General features: G+C 41.6%; 4 protein-coding genes across 9 annotated transcripts; 2 read left to right on the forward strand and 2 right to left on the reverse strand.

Moving 5' to 3' along the window:
• Positions 1-282: 282 nt before the first annotated feature.
• Positions 283-16,268, forward strand: LOC128259767 (centrosomal protein of 135 kDa). 3 transcript variants are annotated; one of them, XM_052992321.1, is made up of 13 exons: positions 283-472; positions 540-614; positions 1,186-1,312; positions 1,371-1,523; positions 1,641-3,036; positions 3,097-3,307; positions 3,368-3,483; positions 13,534-13,659; positions 13,787-13,940; positions 13,996-14,120; positions 14,857-15,124; positions 15,309-15,494; positions 15,987-16,268. In XM_052992321.1, exons 1-13 carry the CDS (start codon positions 374-376, stop codon positions 16,146-16,148), a joined length of 3,198 nt encoding a protein of 1,065 aa, XP_052848281.1. In that variant the 5' UTR covers positions 283-373; the 3' UTR covers positions 16,149-16,268. The 3 variants fall into 3 exon arrangements, 2 of the variants coding, with proteins under 2 accessions (XP_052848281.1, XP_052848282.1); XM_052992322.1 differs by having other exon boundaries at positions 14,014-14,120; XR_008268085.1 differs by lacking the exon at positions 15,987-16,268 and having other exon boundaries at positions 14,014-14,120; positions 14,857-15,249; positions 15,309-15,445.
• On the reverse strand, positions 3,553-12,406 carry LOC128259773 (uncharacterized). Of its 4 annotated transcripts, XM_052992335.1 has the most exons (5): positions 11,957-12,401; positions 8,976-9,413; positions 5,533-5,870; positions 4,083-4,758; positions 3,558-3,816 (listed from the first exon to the last, which is right to left on the reverse strand). In XM_052992335.1, exons 2-5 carry the CDS (start codon positions 9,404-9,406, stop codon positions 3,792-3,794), a joined length of 1,470 nt encoding a protein of 489 aa, XP_052848295.1. In that variant the 5' UTR covers positions 9,407-9,413; positions 11,957-12,401; the 3' UTR covers positions 3,558-3,791. The 4 variants fall into 4 exon arrangements, with proteins under 4 accessions (XP_052848292.1, XP_052848294.1, XP_052848291.1 ...); XM_052992332.1 differs by having other exon boundaries at positions 3,553-4,758; positions 11,729-12,406; XM_052992334.1 differs by having other exon boundaries at positions 3,553-4,758; positions 11,725-12,406.
• Positions 7,657-8,513, forward strand: LOC128259776 (E3 ubiquitin-protein ligase RNF185). Its single transcript, XM_052992338.1, has one exon. It carries the CDS (start codon positions 7,738-7,740, stop codon positions 8,308-8,310), a length of 573 nt encoding a protein of 190 aa, XP_052848298.1. The 5' UTR covers positions 7,657-7,737; the 3' UTR covers positions 8,311-8,513.
• LOC128259778 (uncharacterized) lies at positions 16,174-20,536 on the reverse strand. Its single transcript, XM_052992340.1, is given in 4 exon segments — positions 16,174-16,461; positions 17,227-17,867; positions 17,869-20,362; positions 20,417-20,536. Coding segments are annotated over 4 exon segments (3,345 nt in total). The 5' UTR covers positions 20,445-20,536; the 3' UTR covers positions 16,174-16,279.
• Positions 20,537-20,647: the final 111 nt, after the last annotated feature.

The following is a 20,647-nucleotide window of genomic DNA, read 5'->3' on the forward strand; positions in this document are numbered from 1 at the left end:
CTAGCCATGCTTTATGAAAAATATTTTGTTAAGTTTAAATTAGCTTGATATAATATAATATTTAGAATCTGTTTTTGCTTATAATCCTATTATTTTTTTTATCACATAATCTACGTTAAAATTGATTTGAATTTTCGTTACGAACAAATGTAAAATTAGTTCAAATTTAAATTATTCAACAACCTAACACACAGCATTAGCCAAGACTTGAACCAATGACATGCATTTTTTTAGAACATTATTCTTGGCAAAATATATTATTTCCCAGATAGATGACGGTCACACTGATTATTTTTGTTTGACTCTTGGCGCATTACATTTTGTTTGTTTATTGCGTTTTAGAAAGTTTATTGTCTACTACTACTGTTTACCCATGAATATTAACGATGGCGACTTCAAGGATCTGCGCTGCAAGCTGGACATCATGGGTTTCACCCAGACTCTGCCCGTTTTGGCCATTCCATTGGTTCAGGTGACATTGGCATACCCTGTTTTATTTTCTATTGTTTGGCATAACGTGTTCTTCATTCATTTTGCAGGCTGTTTTTGGAGACTTAATAAAGACGACAGAATGTCTAAGGGACACGAAAAAGAAGGTCGCCGAGTTGCTGGAGGTGGGTTAAGTAAAGTCTACATAGTTTATACTCTTCCAAATGAAGGGTACTATAATTTCGACACCAACTTTGCGTCGCGGTCGCTCCAACCTTTAAGCATATATTTTCATGATCTTTGAAAACTAAAGCCTTAATTTAAATGTTATCTTTACGATTCTTGTTATCTGACTCAAACAGGATCGGACCTTGTTTTATGTGGAGCAAGGTGCTTTTAAAGAAAAACGATCTGACCAATTTAAATTTAATATATCATATCATATCATATCATAAATCCTAAAGGTACAATTTAGTTAATTTGCATAAGTAAGCTGTCAATCAATATAAAGGAATACTTTCATTTAATGTAATATAACATAATTTTTTTTTTTAATTGTTCGTTTGAAAGAAATATGTTTTAAACTTATGGTCGTTGAATTTTGTCAAAATCGAAAGACTAATTACCGAAATGATCCATGTTGTAACATAACTGCAAGGATATAACAACTTTGGCTTACTGAAGCCAACTTTTCTCATTTGTTGTGCTTTAATTGGTTGCTAAGCAAACCCTCTGTTGTGGCTTTCGTTTCGGCAGGAGAAGACCTGTTGGGAGCTGGGCGTCGAACCGTACAAGTGCGACAACTCTCGCCTGCTGGCCGAGTGTAATGAACTCCATCTGCAGTTCTTGAGGGACAGGGAGGACTACGAGCTGCGCCTGTGCGGTAAGTGCCAATCAATTCAGCTTTCATTTTTAACTAACTTTATAATATCTATTTGCAGAATCCGAACGCAAGATTCGAAATCTGGAGACAGACAAGCAGCACTTGCAGAGCCACAACGATGGACTTCAAAGCCAACTGGACGCTCTGCTCACCAAGCAAATGGTTTCATCCACCGCGGTGAAAAAGGTTCCATCTGGCATTGGTCGGCAAAGTAGGTTAAAGTCATATTCATTAGAGGGATTAGCTAAAATTTTTTTGTATGAAAAATCATAGCTTTTATAGATACTTTTCTAGACAACCTCTAATACAAATCACTTACTTTTTGTAGCCAAGAAGCCCTTTATAAGCACAGTGCGCTCTGGCAATGTGCTACCCACTGTGCTGGGCACCGGCACCTCGAACCTTAAGTGCACAAAATGCAATGCTGGGGTATTCCAAAAGACCACCACAACCACCAAGGATGGTGTGACTATCACACAGACGAGTGGCCAGGAGGAGTTGGACAAGATGCAGAACGATCTAACGGCGGCGGGAGAACAACTGGAATTCTACAAGCGGAAAGTGGAGGCCAGGAATCGGGAGATACGTCGACTTAATGATATGCTAGCAGGGGGACGACCGCCGGCAGCTTTGGCCAAGGACTGCTGCTACAAGGAGGTGGGCGCCCTGTCCCAGGACATTGATCTGCTGCAGCGCGAAAAGAGCGATCTGATGTTGCAGGTGCGCGACTTTCAGGACAAGATGCACGACGCCATGCAGCGGGCTCTGGGCTCCGAGGAGGACAAGAGGAAGCTACAAGCGCAGCTGGAGGAACTCAAGGAGACTGCCCTGCAGGTGGAACAGCAGGCCAATGCGGAGATTGATGCCAAGGAGCTGGAACTACGACATCTGCACTTGGAACTTAAGAAGAAGGGCAGAGATCACCGACTGGCCGGTGGATTTGCATCCACTCAAAGTGATAAGCAGAATCTTAACGAACGCCTAAAGCATCTAACACGCCGCGAAGAGGAACTGGAGGCCACCAATGAGAAGCACAAGAGGAAACTGCTCAAAATGCAGGCCAAGATCTTTGAGCTGCAAAAGGAGCTCAAGGACCAGAATCAACACACCACTGTCACTCTGGACGAGGACAAGATACGCCTGACATCGGAGAGGGACTTCTTCCAGAAGGAATATCTGCGTCTGATGAGCAAGTCCGGCTCGGAATCGGAGGTAGCCTTCCTGCATGCCCAAATCAAATCCAAGGATGATGAGCTAAGAGCCCTTCGAAACGAATTGTTCCCCGGTGCAAAGCTGCAATTCTCGCCGCAGAAAAGCGTACAGTATGAGACACTTCCGCCGGCCACCGCTTCCTCCTGTACGTCCACCGCGAACAGCAACCGGAGTGACTGCGTCCAGGCGGCCATCGGAAGGGTGGAGCGCGAACGGGACTGTGCCAGGTCCGAACTGGAGCGCGTTCGCTGCGAGCGGGACACGCTGAGGGAGAAACAGCTGTGCAACGTGCAACTTCACGCCGAGGAGCTCCAAGCTCTACGCATGCGCAACGAAGAGCTCAACGATCGACTGCGTCAGCTCGAAAGGGACAATAGGGATCTGAACTCGGCTCGCCTGCCGGCGGAAACCAATCTGGTGCTGCTCAAGGAGGATTTGGTTCAGATGCGAAACCGCATGGCCACTATGCAAACCGAAATTGATCAGCTGAAAACCGAAAACAGTCAGATAACGTAAGTTAGTTGTCTCTGTAAAATTGTTAATTATTAACTCATGTTAAATTTATCGAATAGCATGCTCAACGATCAAAATGAGCGCATCATAGCGGACTATAAGAGTAAACTTCTGGTGGCCGAGCGTCACCGACAGACGGCTGATGTTCGAGCTAGCACCTTGGACTCCAGTCGAGAGTCCAATCGCAACGAAGTCACCCAGCTGCGCACGGATATTGGAGCTCTGCGGCAGACATACATTTCATTGGAACACGAGAAGGACACGCTACTGGTACTAACAGCTGATTGTATTTTTCTTTAGATTTTAATACTGACTTATCTCTTTTAAAAGCATCAACTGGATAGCAAAACGGAACGCGCTTATAAACTGGAGTATGAGCTAAAGGATTGCAAGGAGAAACGGAATGCTCTGGAGCAAAGCGTTAAGGAATTGGAGGAGCAAGTGCGGTGAGTTGGGAAAGACTTTCATGCATTTTGTGATGTAGCGCAGGGAGCATACGTTAGCTGTATAAAATCGGCAATTATTAAAAGTAGTTTTATTTTGTATACAAAATTTCAAATTACCTTTTCTTAAAACATCCTTCTTGTTGCCCCTCAAATCCAAGCCCCTCTTAAAAAGTTTGAATATGTTTTTTGTTAAATATCTAATGGTCTTTCACATTGTTTTATTTGCCTTATCGGGAGTTCCCTTAAATACAACTCGTACATAAGTCGATGTAATACATTCATGGCACAATCTCATCTTATCGAACACGTTAACCGAATATTTCTAAAAACCACCTAAAAGAGAACAAAATGGTTAATTGAATAACAAGTGATCGTAGCGATCGAATAACACTCAGCATGCAACACACAAACAGAAAACACAAAGAGAGAAGAGGAGATAGAATAGATGGGAATAGGGAGGCATGCCAAGTGGGAGTATGGGAGTATAGGAATCATCACAAGTAGACAGAGGATAGCTTGAAGATCGGGGGCTTTAGATGGCCCCACCAAGGTGCAGATCATTGAGGAACTTTGAGTTGAGTCGCTCGTTGGTTAAATACCTCGCCAGGCTGACACTCGGCGCGCTGCAGTTGCTCATGCCGCGCTGATCCGCCTCCGAGGGCGTGTAGCCCGGTCGGCAGACGCACTTCGCCCGGCTGGCATGGGCCACAATCGAAGTGGTGCCATCCGATGATTGCGATTTCAGCGGCTCCAGCCACTGACCCGCACCGCAGGGTCCTCGGCTGTACAGCTTGTGGCACCGCCCATTGATCTCCACCATCCCGGGCGTGGACTCGCATATATTCTGCTCCCTATCCGCACCCTCGCCCGAGCACTGCTGGTCCAGATTGGTGAGCACCCCGGAACAGCCACACATACCGTTGTAGGAGATGCCATCGATGGACGGCCGGGCGGTGAAGTCAAAGATCACCACTTGGTGCAGGGCACAGGGTCCTTGAGATCCGATCCTGTAGCAAGAGTCCTCCGCCGGAAAGTACAGGCGGTTCTTGCCGCAGATGTTGCGCACACAGCTGGTCCCGTTGACCAGGAACTCGTTGGAGCCACAGGGACCCCGTGTGTACAGGCGATAGCAGATGCCATCGCTCCAGGGCACATAGCCCTCCTTGCACTGGCACTGGGCACGGGGTAACAGTTGCAACAGGGGAGTGCCGGTCGTCTCCTGGACATCGTCTGGTATGCGGAAGATGTGGCCAGGTGGACAGGGACCAGGGGTATCTGAAAAGGGGAACAATATTACAAATGAGAAGGAATAAACGTGGGCTGCAATGTAATACAACACTTCTGAGGCAGTCATTAATTTTTGGATTCCAAAAGAATTAAGGCATTTGAAGTTTTTATAAAGGCTACAACTACTAAGTTAGTCTGTTAACTTAATAAATGTATAAAGGGTATTGGATTTTTAGCGAACTATAAATGAACACAATTAATCGTAGTGTTTTTATTACACTTTCACTTCCTAAAGAGTGAAACCGACTATGAAAGGACTAGCTATTTTCGTCTGAATTTCACCTCAGATTCACCAACTATCCGACTGATAATAATATAGAGGAGTTCCAACGCACTGCTTCAATATGTTGAAAGCTGACTTGTCTGAGGGGAAGTTCGCATGAAACTAGCTGGTTTGTATAGTTTAGTTGTTCCTTTATTTTTATCAAATTAACTAATGAAACCTAATTACACTCAGCAAACTAAATTCTTTAAATTTAGGAAAAATTCCCTTAATTTTAAGAATGACTGCCTTAAATTTGAGACTCTCATACCAAATTTAGTAAAACATTACCTAAAACGATTCGTAAAAAAATTATTGCCTTGTTTGTTTTTTAATTTTTGAGTGAATATTTCAATGTTCTTGTCCAATTCTCCATAAAAGCTCCGCCTTTGTATTTCGTGTTCTACAATGTCTATGTAGTTTTTAAGTAATCATTGCCCTAACTGCCTTTGAAGTGTGGTATCACACTAAGAATTGCCGCAACCCAAACCCAATCCTACCCAGCTCGTAGCACATTTGCTGCGGAGCATGATAGTGCGGCAAGTGCCGCTGGCAATCGCATCGGCCGCCGGGCAAGAAGATGTGACCCGGCGTCGAGCAGGGTCCTTTGGTGTAGTGCTCGTAGCAGGACTCCTCCGCCGGATAGTAAAACGAGGACAGCTCGCCATCATTCTCGCAGCGGCACTCAGCTAGTCCGTCCTCGTTCCGAACCAGAAGTTTTCCGCGACTGCAAGGACCTTTGGCGTGCCTCGCATAGCACTTGTTGTCCCTCGGCCAGAAGATCATGTCCTCCGGGCAGTGCAGTGGTCGCTTGCAGGTGCCCCACCGATTACCTGATCTGGAACGGATTGGGCAGAATTTTTGTATACACAATCAGTTAACTTGTAAATAATTCATGGGTCTTTGGTGAAGAACAAGTTTCAAGGCTCAAGGATTTGTTCTGGTTATATATGTGATATGGGTCCAATATAAAGACTTTGACTATACTTAATGCTTATGAGACTAAATTGCTAGCCTCATTCATTGCTCATTTATTTTTTTTAAAATACGATTTTACGTAAGTACGAGCAAGACAAACGTATGACGATTCCAATGAGCAATGAATGAAGAAAATTGACATAACCCGATACCCGATAGTAAAATACTAGACCGAATTGGGAAAAAAATGACATACGATAAAATACCACCGGAATCGATACATCAATGAGCCAAATTTTATTTAAAAAGTCAAATTTTGCTCGTTCATTGTAGTTGACGACAAAACGGAATATAAAAGCGAGGCTTAAATGTATACGGAATATTTTTTACCATTTAAAGATAACAACTGAAAACCTTTAAACGTTAAAATTAGCGGCTTAAAAAAACAATAAAATTTCGAATTTAACGTTAAAAAGGCAGAAATCTCAAACAGTATCCATATAGTTGTCTCTCTCTGAGCTTCAAAGAATCCTTCAATGAATGAGGCGAGTGATGTAATGTTATGTCCGTATAATCGAGTGATAAATAAAATTAAAAATACAAATGAGTAACACTTTTGTATCCCAACCCAATCATAGAGCATAGAGTAAGAAATGTATAGAGGCACCATTTGCTCTGCCGCTCTCTCGAGTGACTTTTCCAGTGATGCCACCTAGACTAAAACAGGGGAAATTTTCAGTCTCTCACGGTTCGATTCGAACCTTTAATTCGGTCCCGCGGTGAGTTTCTGCATCTGAACTGCTCGCTCCCATTGCCAAGGGCTGGTGCGAGCAGTGCAGTTGCAAATTCACCATGGGACCGAATTGCAAGTTCGATCCAAAAACTGAAAAGTGGGGTGGGAAATCAAGGTTAGCTTCGAACATGGCTCTCAGCAGAGCTTGGGCAGAGGTCCGGGCAGAGCAAATGGTGCCTCTATACATTTCTTACTCTATGCATAGAGTAAGAAATGTATAGAGGCACCATTTGCTCTGCCGCTCTCTCGAGTGACTTTTCCATAGAGTAAGAAATGTATAGAGGCACCATTTGCTCTGCCCGGACCTCTGCCCAAGCTCTGCTGAGAGCCATGTTCGAAGCTAACCTTGATTTCCCACCCCACTTTTCAGTTTTTGGATCGAACTTGCAATTCGGTCCCATGGTGAATTTGCAACTGCACTGCTCGCACCAGCCCTTGGCAATGGGAGCGAGCAGTTCAGATGCAGAAACTCACCGCGGGACCGAATTACAAGTTCGAATCGAACCGTGAGAGACTGAAAATTTCCCCTGTTTTAGTCTAGGTGGCATCACTGGAAAAGTCACTCGAGAGAGCGGCAGAGCAAATGGTGCCTCTATACATTTCTTACTCTATGACTTTTCCAGTGATGCCACCTAGACTAAAACAGGGGAAATTTTCAGTCTCTCACGGTTCGATTCGAACTTGTAATTCGGTCCCGCGGTGAGTTTCTGCATCTGAACTGCTCGCTCCCATTGCCAAGGGCTGGTGCGAGCAGTGCAGTTGCAAATTCACCATGGGACCGAATTGCAAGTTCGATCCAAAAACTGAAAAGTGGGGTGGGAAATCAAGGTTAGCTTCGAACATGGCTCTCAGCAGAGCTTGGGCAGAGGTCCGGGCAGAGCAAATGGTGCCTCTATACATTTCTTACTCTATGACCCAATCAAAACATCATACACTTTTTTGAGCCACATTAGGCCATGACAAAATTGCCTGGAATAGACACGCTACAAAAACGATGGGGGAGGAGTCTTTTTCAAAAGAATTATGTGAGCAGGGACCTTTGATGTCAGAAACTACTGGGCCAAAGACCAATGACGAGGTCAGGGAACAGGGGGATGCATCGTCCTTCGATTGCAACATATGCCTGGGCGCGGTACAGGATCCCGTGGTGACCATGTGTGGTCATCTATTCTGCTGGCCATGTCTGCATCAGTGGCTTCTGACTCAACCCAATCGAAAACTCTGCCCCGTTTGCAAATCGGCCGTCGATAGGGACAGAGTGGTACCGCTGTACGGTCGAAATAATCCACGTCAAGCGGATCCTCGCAATAAAATACCACCTCGTCCCACTGGACACCGCTCCGAACCAGAAGTGGCAGCAGCCCACGCCTACAGATTTGGTGGGCGTTTTCACATGTCTGTTGGTCTTGGATTCCCTTTCGGATTCATAACTTCTTCTCTGAATTTTGGCGAACCTCGTCCTGCAGCTCGTAATCGTGGCACCCAGCAATTCCAGGATGAACAAAACCTTTCCAAACTGTTTCTCTTTGTGGCCTTTGTGTTTATCTGCTGGCTGGTTTTTGTGTAGCAAGACACGATCACTTCAAAATCATTCCCCAGGTGAAACATTCAAATTGGTGATGCGTTAAGTGAAGTTTTTTTTAAGTATATTTGGGGAATAAACGTTGAACGATGCACGCTAAATTAAACAACCAAAAATTTCTTATTGATACATTGTGATATAAAATTGAAACTGGAAAATTAAGCACTGAAAACGTAATTTATAAAAATTATTTTTTAAGGTAGGTTCACCACTAGTTGTTTGTTATTTTATTTTGTTTTTTTTTTAAATTTTTTTTTTTAAATGATTTAAAATTAAAATTTGAAACTGGAAAAATAGACTATAAAACACTGGAAACGTAAATAATAAAAAACATTTTTTGAGGAAGGTTCACCACTAGTTCAGATGTTTTTTTTTACATTTAAACTGCATTTAAAAATTACCGTGGCTCAGTTCTATAAACAAAATAAAAGTCAACAATTTTAGTGAAAGTAACCTGGATCTGGCAATAGTTGATTGCTTCCATTATTGTTTAAGTGCATTATAACTTTCTCCAGAACTATGGAAAGCGTTTAGAAGTGTATTTCACAGATGAAATCAAAAGTTGAGTACTTAAACAAACCTTTGGGAAGTGAAAATGAGAGCAAGGCAGTCCACGTTTTAGTTTATTTTCCGGTGGGATGAGAACTCACCTCTTGGCCTGATCCGGCATGGGCTGGAAGTACTCCTCCGGTTGGCAGGGTCCCCGTTCGTAGAGATTGTAGCAGACATTGTTGGTCAGCGGACTGAGTGCTGTGCCCGGTGGACATCGGCACTCGGCCGCCGGAAGATCCTTCCGCTTGGCACTCACCGCCGTGGGACTCAGCTCCATGGTTTCCGGACACGGATAGCCCAGTGTGAAGATCTTGAAGCACTTCTTTAGTGGCGCCCAGTACAGAAGCTGCCAGCCACCTGACATGCTGGCGCAGGGATTCTTGGCGGGATCGCTCCACGGAGGTGGCACAATGCCGGCCGCCACCTGAGGCGCATGCTGGCCGGTGGTCAGCAGGAGGAGCAGGCAGGTGAGGATGGAACTGCCCGCCTGCAGAGCAGCCCAGCAGATGAGCACTTTGCGACGTCTCATGCTGGCACTGAAGTCGAAAGTGATTGATTATTGATTATCTGTCTGATACTGTTGTTTATCTAACTACAGTAAAGCTTCTGCGGCTTTTCCTTCGAGCAAAATATTAGTTTATATTTTCATTAAACATATATAGCGTAGATGTTTCTCAAAGAACATAAACAACATAAATATAAATCTGTTTATTTTTAATAGTTATACTTAGAAAATTAATGAGTATACTGCAAAAAAAAAAAATAATAACATTTATTTTTTCCATTTTCCCATCATTTTTAAGATTCTAAGTTTATAGGCTCCATTGAACTAACTATAAACTCATGATGGTCAAGGTCGAAGGTTCTAAAGCGGTACCAATAGCATTTTTGTATTGACTAATCGAAATAGATAAAAGCAAAGGTGACAAAACACCAAAAAGCTGCTTATATTGTGTTGGACTATTATTAACCGATTTGTATAATCAATAAGTTATGCTATTTTTGAGGGTCATTTATTTTGCATTTTCTTACCAAACGTTACGTTTCGCGTTAAAATGATCAAATAGCGATATTAAATTTAATTTAGTTTAAGTTGGAGAAGTTGGACTGTAATTATTTTCCCTCTGCTTTGCAAACACATCGGGGGTGGAAGCTCTCATTAAACCGGATGATGGATGACTTTTCCATTGTCGCCCGGTGCTGTTTAAAAATCAATTCACCGCTGCAGCGGAGGGCTTTAAAGCGGGTCCAATTCGAATTAGCCAACCCTTTGGGGCAACTGATTATCATGTTGGCCGGACACCACCGCAAAAACGTCCAAACGGCCAAAAAAGGCAAAACCAAAACACTGAAAACCAGTAAACGGTTCGCGCGCTGTTAGCCATGACCCAAATACCCATTTATCTTGACTTCTTTTAGCCTCAGCCGCCGCCGTCGGCTGGTCAGAAATCTTCTGCTCTTTTCCAGCTGGTGGTCATAATCGAGGGGCCTGCTTATGTAACCGCCAGCGGATGATGAAACATGTGGCAGCAGCAGCAGCAACAGCAGTAACAGCCAGCGAAGCGATCACGCCGCCGGACACGAAAGGTGCCACACTCTTGGGCGGTACGAGTTGCGTGATTTAAGGCCCGTTTGGACCGCTGCCACTAGACGCTGCATTGGCAACTGGTTTTTTGGTCTGCGGCTTACTGATGCAAGCCGGTCTGAGCCAGCGTTTGATTCTGGCTTTCCCGGGATTCTCCGCTTTCGGACCATTTACCTCACTCGATTTGCGCACCTTTCGTAAGCGCTTTGTTAACACACAAACTGGATTTAATTTGATTGCATTTATATAAATCAATTAGGCCGCTCAGAGGGATCAGCTTTTTGTGGCTTTGCTATTTTTCTGGTAGTTGTTTGGTTATTTTTTTAGATCTTATCCTTTTTTTGGCATTTAAACACTTACATTAAGTAATTGTCTTTTGGCTAATCATTTAATTTATGGTGTAAGCCAAGTAAAGACTTTAAATTGTTGTCATTTTAATTGTTCCATGTAATTCATTTAGTTTTGATTACATCATTTAATTTTCTAATTTATGGGTAGATTTGTTTTATGTTTTGTTCAGATTTTTTTTATAATTCTGGTTCTACCGCCACATTTTCTTTATTTAGTAAGATAAATGATTGCCACACCTTTGATAGCACATAAACTTGATTTATTTAGTCGGCCTTATAAACCTAATTAAGCAAATTAATGAGGGCATAATTGGATGTGAAACCCTTTATCAATTATGACCCAAAATTTCAGTTTAAATTTTGACATTTCTTTTTTTCACTTTTTATTCACTCTTTCACTTTGATGTTTATTACTTTAGGCTTATTTCACTTTATTTTTATTCCAGTTTTTCTTCTATTGTAGGGACTATTTGCTTAGTTCAAATGAATTAAATGAATTTTTGATTTTACAGCTCCACATTTTATTGGTGTCCTCACCTTTTATAAGATTTTTATGAATTAATTTACAAACTTCATTCAGCTTATTAAGCCTTATAAGCTTAACATCAAAAGCAATTAGTGCTATTTGAAAACAATCTTTTAAGTCTGTTCACTAAGTCTTTATTCATATGTTTGATTATTCCAATTAATAACTTAATATAAAGCCGTCTGATTCTTCAAATTAGATAATTATAGGTGTTGTAACGCTCAACTAAATATTTTTGACTATTTATTCATGTTCAGCGATATAATGAAATCACTTTATGGTTAAATAATACACTTTGTTATGTTTTACATTGTTTGAATGTAAAAATAATAGTCTTCCAATGACTTATGATCATTCAAATGATTTGACTTATTTCTAGTATTTACAAACCTCTAAGTGAATTTTATCTCAGCAAGACTTGTGTTCTTTTAAATTACTTGTATATATTTTCCTCTCAGTGGATTCTTATTCCTCAGCCCAAAAAAAAAAGAACTAGCATAGATGGCCTAACAATGAATTACTCAGAAATATCTCGAGCAAATTTGCTTGGCTTCCTCTTTCACGTTGTGTTTATTCTGGCTTTCTTGGGATTATCCCGCCCCTCATTTGCGATCGCACCTTTTGCAACTCGGTTGTTATAATATCCAAACTGGTTGGCGAGGGCTCAATTTGTTTTGATTTGGTTTCAGCAATCACGCACAATAACAAAATCACGGAGATATTCGCTTCACTCTGCTTCGAGTTGAGACGGTTCCCTAGGGCAGAACCGACCGACTACTGACCAGCGGACCGACTACTGAGCCAAGCGATCGCGGCTCCGTTCGTTCGCTTGGGCAGGTAACAAACGTCTGAGACGCGGGTTTGAGCCATGGTTTCGAACCAACTCCAACTCTTGCCGCTCTTGGCTGGCATATCCGCTCTTCCACACAGAGCCACAAAGGTGAGGGGCTGACTGAGCCCAGTTTTGTGTAAATGTGTTAACCACTTTGGCCAAAAAGGTAACAACGAAATGTCAGTGGTTGTCTCGGCCACTCTCTTAGCCATCTGAGCTCTGCGTCAGCGGCACTGACGGGTATTTGAACTTTGCTTAGCCTTAATGACTGACTGACTGACGGACGGACGATGGACGATGGACGATGGATATGGCTGTGGCTATGCCGATGGCGACTTTGACTGCCTCTGTTGACTGCCGTGTGTTCTTGAGCTTCTGGCCAAGTGCGGATGTGTGTGACTACGTGCCTGGCATCTGTAGTTAATACTAGATACCCTAGCCACTTCTGCACTGCGATTCGTGATCTTGATTTATAATAGTTTCAATCTTGAAATATGAAATATGTCTATGAAAATAGACAAACGACCATCTTGTACCATCATTTTATATAAAACCATTTACTATTCCCCAACTTAAATCAGCTATTAATAGGAATACAAATTTCCTAAAATTATTTTTCATAATTGATTTAAAATTATAAAATTATAATAAATATTAGTTTAAAAAAAAACTCAAATATTCTTGTGATAAGGTATTTTAATTTTATATCTAGATACAACAAATATAACTAAAAAATATATTAATTAATAATATATAATTTTAGAATTTCTTTTTAAATAAATTGCTTAGAAAATAGCTTTTAAAAATGTTAAATTTTATGAGTTTAATTAATTATTATTATATAATAATAATTATATTAATATATTATAAGTTTTAGAGGCCGACAGTCAACGCGAGTTCTTCTTTAATAATTGAAATCTCAATTTCCAGTCAAATTTCACATATTTACATGCAACCTTTTATAAGCATTAAATAGATTATATTTATTGATTTAAATATATAAAATAATAAGTTTAGGTTTTTAAAACCTATTTACAAGCGATTTAAATTCTTTACAGCTTAAATGGTTGATTATTTTAAATTTAAAAATTAATCGTTACAATTTGAGGTATTTAATGGCAATGTATACAATATTTAGTTCACTTTCGAGTCTCCAAAAACCTTATTAATTATTTTTTAACGGTGATTGCTATAGAGAATTCGTATTTGATTATCACTTTTGTTTCCGTGTTTCTGTTTACTGACCCCCTCGATATGGTCATCGGAAGAGGGTCAGGTTCTGGCAGGCAGTGGCATTGATTGCGCTACGCCCCAGCATTGATTCCGATTGATTTCAACCGTTCCCCCCGCTCTTCTCTTGCAGCAAGCTGACCAACAGGAACCGCCAGCGCGATTCAGAACTGACGGAGACCTCGACGGAAAGTAAAACGCTGCGGCAGCAGATTGTGGCACTCAAAGCCAGCCGCGATGAGGCAATAGCAGAGAATCGGTGAGCAAAAAAGTCATTAGCGAGGTGAAGATATCGTAGAACTGCTTCCGCGCTGCCGCAAGTCTTTTTTCCTCGATCATTAGGGGGGTTTTTTATAAGTGTGTCCACATCGTTTGTCGCCCCACAGCCGACTGGTGGACAAATTGAGCGATGCCCAAGTGGAGGTTAGGACGTTGCAGAACAAGCTGGCGGACTCCGAGAAGCAGGTGGCCAACATGAAGCAGCAGCTGCACAAGTACGTCCAGGAGGTGAAGAAGGCCGAGGACCTGCTCACCCAGAAGGTTAGTTTGTGCCCAAATTTAGTACCTAAGTCCAAGTACCCGAGTCGGCATACAGGTGTCCTCTAAATTAAAGGAAAAGGAGCGCGATGAGATGCTGGACCAGTACCACTGCCTAACACAAGACCAAGCCACGCTCGAGGGAAACAACCAAAGTCTGGAATGCGAGGTTACCGAGTTCAGGTGAGTTTTATGTTTCAAACCCGAAACAAATCCATTTCTTTGAAGTTGAATTCATAATAAAAAGGTGTTCGTAAAAAAACGGTCTGTTAATTTAAGTTCTACTTGATTCATTTAAAAATTTTGATATTTTATGAGAAGTCCAACCATCTTTGTTTAACATAAAATTGTTAATAAAATTAAAAGACAAATTAACTATATTTATTTGTATTAAAATATTCTTGTCAGTTTTATCTTTCCTTTGTCATAGATTAAACGTGGTTAATTAATTTAATTCAATTAAATTCATTAATTTTAAACATCTACATTTCTTTTTGTGTGCTTATATTCATTATTAAACTGAATAAATATACAATACAATTTCGTAAAACTATAAAGTTAAAAAGTAATGGCATTTGATAAAAGAACAAACAAATGTATTTTTAACAAAAACTTGTAGTGATTTTACTTAAGAAGTTTATTTATATATCTTCTTTAAATTTAATAACTAAATAAAAATTAAATTACTTTTACTAAGCTTTTCCAATTTAAGACTCTTAAATGGATAAATATAGTTATAAGAAAAATAATTTTTAACAGTTAAACAAAAATTAAAACACTGGATAAATATAAGAAACAACATTTTTAGCAGTTTTAAATAGAAAAATTAAATTTCAATTGACAATCTTATGGTAAACTCTTTGAGCATCGAAGTTAAACTTCTTACATTTGTTCCTTGTTAATACTGTATTTAACGCAGGCGGCAGATCTGTGAGCTGGAGTGCGAGGTGCGCAGCCTGAAGGATCAGTTGCAGTGCAGGCAGTGCGCACTGGACGGTATGGAGGTGCAGTTGACCGCCGCCCGGACCGCGACGAGATGTCTGGAGCGGGAGCTGGAGAATGCCCGCGATGATCTGCGAGTCCAGAAGGTGGATCTCGAGGCTCGCAAGGAGCTGTGTGACAAACTCGATGTGGAAAAGGGCAAGCTCAACGCGGAGCTAAACGAGGTCAACGAAATCCGTAAAAAGGTGAGCTTCAGCTCCGGTCCTGCTCGGTATCAGTATTTCTATCCTAGCTAGAATTCTCCGCTGTAGTCCACTTTGGCCTTTCTAACCCTCCTTTAACTAATTAGCTGTATAATTCAAAAGTGCTTGTAAGTAGCTTGGGTATATTTTTGCCAACTTATTTTGTATTAAATGATTACCATTTCAGCTTGAAAAGCAATGTGAAAAACTGCGCGACGAGCTTCAGCAGAGCTCGGCTCTCAATCAGATCACCACCGAAACCACCGATCAGATGCTGGAACGCTTGCACAACGATAAGCAGCGTCAGAATGACGATGATATCAGGGCCAAATACGAAATGGACCGACTGCAACGTCAGCTACAACAGACTTTGGTGAGTTATGCCCATGAAGGTTAACCCCATTATGGTTGCTTCATTGGAGAGTCCCAATTGCAATCGAGTAACCATTACACAAAAAAGGTCACAAATTAATAAAGCGATTAAAAGGCTTTCGTATTTTTCTTAAATATTATATTTTGTCGAACTTCTTTGAATTACCTTTTTTAATATAAAACCCTGAATTATTTAAAATTTTAATAACCTCTGTAGCTTAATTGCGTTAAAGAAATGAACGAAAGGTTGTGTTTAATGAAACATTTAAATAAATTAAATATTTTTTTTTCGATCGTCAAGTACCCAATTCTTTATGAAATATAACACTAAAAATTATCTTAAATTTATATTTATTAAAAAAAATTCGGAACCATATAAAATTGAATACCCCTGTAACTTAATTGCTTAAAGAAATAAACGAAAATTTTTGTTTAATCAATCATCAGAGCCAATCCAGTCTAAAATAATTATTAACTTTTTCGGCCAAAACAGAGCCAATTGCAGGAGGAACGAATCCGTTGTAGACACCAGGAGGAGTTGGCCAACGAATTCGAGCAACAGGTTTGCAATCTGCGTCGAAGTCTCGCCGAGGATCGTTTCAACCATGCGAGGTCGCGCGAAGTTAGTCCTCGAGTGCCATCGAAGACCCTGTAACTTTGTTTTTGACTCAACTATTGCTTGTTTTATGTTAACTCAAATTTAATGTTTGGCCGGAATATCGAAATTGTAAAAATATATAAAAGATGGGCAACGCACAATAAAAAGGTGTTTCGGGCGAAGGATTCTCATTGAACGAAGCGACCCTGGCACATGGCGGCCAGGTTGACATAGGTCTGGTACATGCAGGGACAGGCATCGAAGGGCGGAATCCGCTTGAAGTCGACCTGGGGATCCGGCTCATCGCAGCTGGCGAAGTCATCATCGCAGGTGGATTCGATACATGTGTGCTCCGCCGAACTGCTGGATCCTGGGAAAATAAGGTAGGTATATCAAATATGGCATGAAACTGTTGTAAATCTATGATTACAATGCAAAAACAACGGATAAACCCAAAGAAAATACTGTGGATATGCCCAAAATAAACAAGAACGAACGCTATAGTCGAGTGTCCCGAAAATTAGATACCCATTGATCAGCTAAACTTGCGCTGCGTAGGCCTAACTATACCCTGCATGTTAAGTCTCAACGGACAGATGGAAGGAAATGAGAAACTCGACTTTTAACTTTGTAAGATCGAAAACGAAAACGCTTTTATCCATCTGTTACATATTTTTTAACGAATACAAAATACTCTTTTACTCTACAAGTAATGAAAATCAACAAAAGCAATATGTAAAGCAAATACAGTGACTATACCTTAATTAAATTTATATATTATTGTTAATCTTTTAAAACAACTCAAGTGTATAACTTAATCTAAATTGTCACTCTGACACATGAAAGTGTTAAGTTTTTGTTTGTTTTGGTCAAGTCTCTCGCCAGACACAAAAAAATTCCAAATCGAGCTATTGTTTTAGAAATTATTGACAATTATGTTATGTTATGACGTCACTTCATATTTGAAAAACAAAGTTCTGCATAAGATAGGAGCACTGTTAGTGCTAGTGGGGGTAACTGCTCGTTTCTAGCTTGTATTGTTGATAATTTGTAAGCTGAGTAACGGGTATCTAATTGTCGGAAAACTCGACTATAGCGTTCCCTCTTCTCTTTATTTTGTACATAAGAAACTTACTGCAAGTGTGGTTGTCATCCGTATTGTCCGTCTCATTGCCCTGATCCACCATGTGATACTTGAGGGCCCGTTCCCAATCGATCAGACTGTGACAGGTTTCCTGCACGTGCTCCTCCTTGGTCAGATCCCCACATTCGTCTTCGAAGGTAACTGTTCGTGTGCGCTTTTCGCAGATTGTCTCCAAAACGGGTACTTCTCCCTCTTCAATGCATGAATGGTGTCTTGGCGAGGATGACAAGCACGACCTTGGTGAAACCCTACGAGGACTATCCGATCGCTCTTTTCCATAGCGGTCAAACTCAGACGATGTCCTAACACATCTCGACGGAATTTGATCGGGAAAACTTGTGTACTCGGTGTTGGGATCATTGAAAGAAATATCGTGTTGACGCATGTCTAAACTATTCTGCTGGGTTTCGTACTCGTCCTGCCATTCGGAGCATTGATTATGATCGAATTCGTCGGGTTCTTGACTAGAACTTGAATTCAAAGACTTATAGTTAGGAGGATAGCTTCTATTGGGACTAACACTTCGGGAATCTTTCTGATTATAGGAGTCTGTGAGACTTTGCTGCCTTAGTCCGTGGTTTTGAAGCTCTCTTGGAATAGACTGCTTATAAATGGGATGTGGTGAATCATCATAAGCCTTTTGTTTCTCCCGTTGGTGATCTATTGGAAGGTTTACTTAGATCATCTTGCCTGCAAGCCAACGCCTCGTGATCACTTTTTTCATAGACATTGCCGTAACCTGTTCTATAACTGGCATTCCTTTTCAGTTCCTCTTCAGTCCTGGGAAAACGTTGCTTTTCATCGTGATAGTTTCTTAGAGATTCATCTTTGGAATTACCCGATCTTTCATGCAAATTGTCGTTAGGCTTATATCGATTTTCAAAATGTTGATTTTGAACCATACTCTCGACACTTTCATTTTTCGAGAAATCTTCACAGTGTGTGGGCGGACTTTTGACTCGAGATGGAGTTGGTAGTGATGGATGCGGATGTAAATCAACCTGTCTGGGGTAATGTAGCTGTTCCAGGCACACTTGCAATGCCTTCTCGCACCTGGCATGCCCCTCCGTCTGTGTGGGTCTCTCCTCCCGACAAAGAATCTCTGTCTGTGTCTTCCTCGCTTCTCTTTGGACCTGTCTCACTGGGGGATTCTTCTGATTTTGAGGAGCAAACAATGCGTAACTGGTGCTCTGAATGCTCTGGCGTGATTCTGATCGCTGAATAGGGCGAGATCTCAATGGTCCAACACTCATCGGAATCTCTTGCACAAAGATTCGCTCTTTGGAGACCACCCGCCTCACCTGTTTTACCACCTTACAGTCTTTATCCAGAGGCCTCAAGGTCTTGGATGGCTGGGGATACAAGCTGCGACTGGCCTTTGTGGCACTTTTAGTTTTATGCAAGTGTCTATCATGGTCATGGGACTTTTCTGAATAAGTACAGTTCCAGGGAGCTACAGATCTGGAATCGTTCATGTACCTTGTATCAGCTCCATGATGCTTTAAATAATCGTGATCGGTTCTAAGACCTTTCGGGGATTGGTAGCCCCTTTTCTCACGGCAACCATAGTTTATAGGGGGACCTGGACTTGTCTCTTCATAATAATAGCAATCTTTTGTTTTTGGATAAGATCTAGGTGATCGCTGATCAGTCATTTGGTGGTGGCTAAAAGATTCCAGTTCATTTTGACCAGTGTTTCCTTCCTTGAATACATTGCAGCAGCAGAGATTTGCAATAGATATTAGCTGTTCATCAGTACTACTGTGACCTTCAACTTTGTTCTGATCAGCATCGCACAGTATCGAATCTTGTGAAGATTTTTGAACTTTTAGATCTTCTTGTGAGTTGTAGTTTGACTTAACCCTATCAGTATCCTCCGGCTTTATGGTTTCCGTCTTGACCGCTTCTTTAACTGGCATTCTTGTGTAGGTGGGATTCGTAGCCACAGCTGTGCGTCCACCGAGCTCACTCTTGGAATTCTCCTGTTGATAAAGGCTTAAATAATCATGGTACATCCGGGCCTTGGTTTCATCCGTGTGCTCATCTTTGCAAATCTTAGATGGTGAAGCTTTCACACTGGCCTCCTTCGAAGTCACAAAATCACTGACTACCATGTTTTCGATTTTCACTTTGGGCTTTCTTTGCTCGGGTTCCTTCTTTATGGTATCCTTTTTGTGTTGGCTTAATGGGGCGCAGTCAGTGGTGGTATTATCCGCCTTAATCTTCACATCCAATTTTTTATTAGCGTCGGATTTTCTACCCCTATCTGGGCACTTTTTCTCCCGCGACTTAGTTCGTAAGGAAGACTCCTTTTGCTGGCATTGATTTTTGGGGGATAGAGCACGATTCCGACAAATTTCCTGGGTATTCAGATCGGTGACCGTTCTTTTGCAAGTCTGACGTGGACTGATGCTATAAGGTATACCAAAATGCATACCTTGATTGGGTGAAATGTGACCATAGAAACCTCTGCAACCGCAGAAGTGTTGCTGTTGTCCCATGTTGCTGTTGCAACAGCAATTGCAATTGCAGGTGTTATTTCCATAGCTGTTTTGATAGGTAGTACGATGGTTCAGTTCGCAGTTTCCACAACAGTTGCAGCATCCACCACTGGCTCTACGGCTGAGTTCCGTAGGATCAACAGCTGGCGAACACTTTACTGCCATTGTACGGCATTTGGACCCTTTGCTTTCTGATTTGGAGGACATTTGGCATTTGGACCCCTTGCTTCCTGATTTGGAGGACGTTAAAACCGCATCTCTAGGGCCAGAAACAGGACTCCTATTGCCAACCAAAGGTCTGACCTTCGCTTGATTGGCCTCCAAACTCTGGCCCCAGGTCATGTCCTTCACACTCGCCATCTCCTGGCTCCCAGATTTGCATCTGGTCTCCTTGCTTTCGAGGAAATATTTGCGCAAGCGCTTCAGATTTTCTATCTCATGTTCGATCTTCCGGTTCAAGCTATTCACCTTCTGGCGGGTTCGTTGGATTTTCTCTAGGTCCGACGAGACGGATGAGTGCTGTTTGGGGGCGGAACCGGGAACTTTGACCGATTGATGGCGGTAGAGTTCCCTCACCTGCGCCTGGATCGAGACGCGTTCCTGTCGTTCCAGTATAACGTTGCGACCTGTGAAATGTTTCTTTTGTAGACTTTTCGAAATCGTTCCAATGGTTTGCCTACCTTGGTCGTGGCTGCCTTGACTTTCCATAGACTCTTCTTAGCTATCCTCGTAATCAATTAAATCGTAGAAAATATATTTGTTGTGCTCTTATCGACAGCTTCATTTGATGTTTAAGGCTGTGCTTTCGGATTTTAGACATTAAAAATAATAATAATAAAAAATCTATTCCAGGCAATACCAGGGACACTACCCATCCATAAGACATTGAAACACTTGCTGCTTAGATTATT

The sequence above is a fragment of the Drosophila gunungcola genome, assembly GCF_025200985.1.
Source record: "Drosophila gunungcola strain Sukarami chromosome 3L unlocalized genomic scaffold, Dgunungcola_SK_2 000009F, whole genome shotgun sequence".
Lineage (NCBI taxonomy): Eukaryota > Metazoa > Arthropoda > Insecta > Diptera > Drosophilidae > Drosophila > Drosophila gunungcola.

Coding starts and splice junctions, on each gene's coding strand:
- LOC128259776 (XM_052992338.1), top strand. CDS start 7,738: ATGGGGGAGGAGTCTTTTTCAAAAGAATTATGTGAGCAGGGACCTTTG.
- LOC128259773 (XM_052992332.1), bottom strand. CDS start 9,406: ATGAGACGTCGCAAAGTGCTCATCTGCTGGGCTGCTCTGCAGGCGGGC. Junction 5,871..8,975: donor ATGCCGGATCAGGCCAAGAG/GTGAGTTCTCAT, acceptor AATCCGTTCCAG/ATCAGGTAATCGGTGGGGCA. Junction 4,759..5,532: donor GCAAATGTGCTACGAGCTGG/GTAGGATTGGGT, acceptor TCCCCTTTTCAG/ATACCCCTGGTCCCTGTCCA.
- LOC128259767 (XM_052992321.1), top strand. CDS start 374: ATGAATATTAACGATGGCGACTTCAAGGATCTGCGCTGCAAGCTGGAC. Junction 615..1,185: donor AGGTCGCCGAGTTGCTGGAG/GTGGGTTAAGTA, acceptor TCGTTTCGGCAG/GAGAAGACCTGTTGGGAGCT. Junction 3,308..3,367: donor ACGAGAAGGACACGCTACTG/GTACTAACAGCT, acceptor CTCTTTTAAAAG/CATCAACTGGATAGCAAAAC.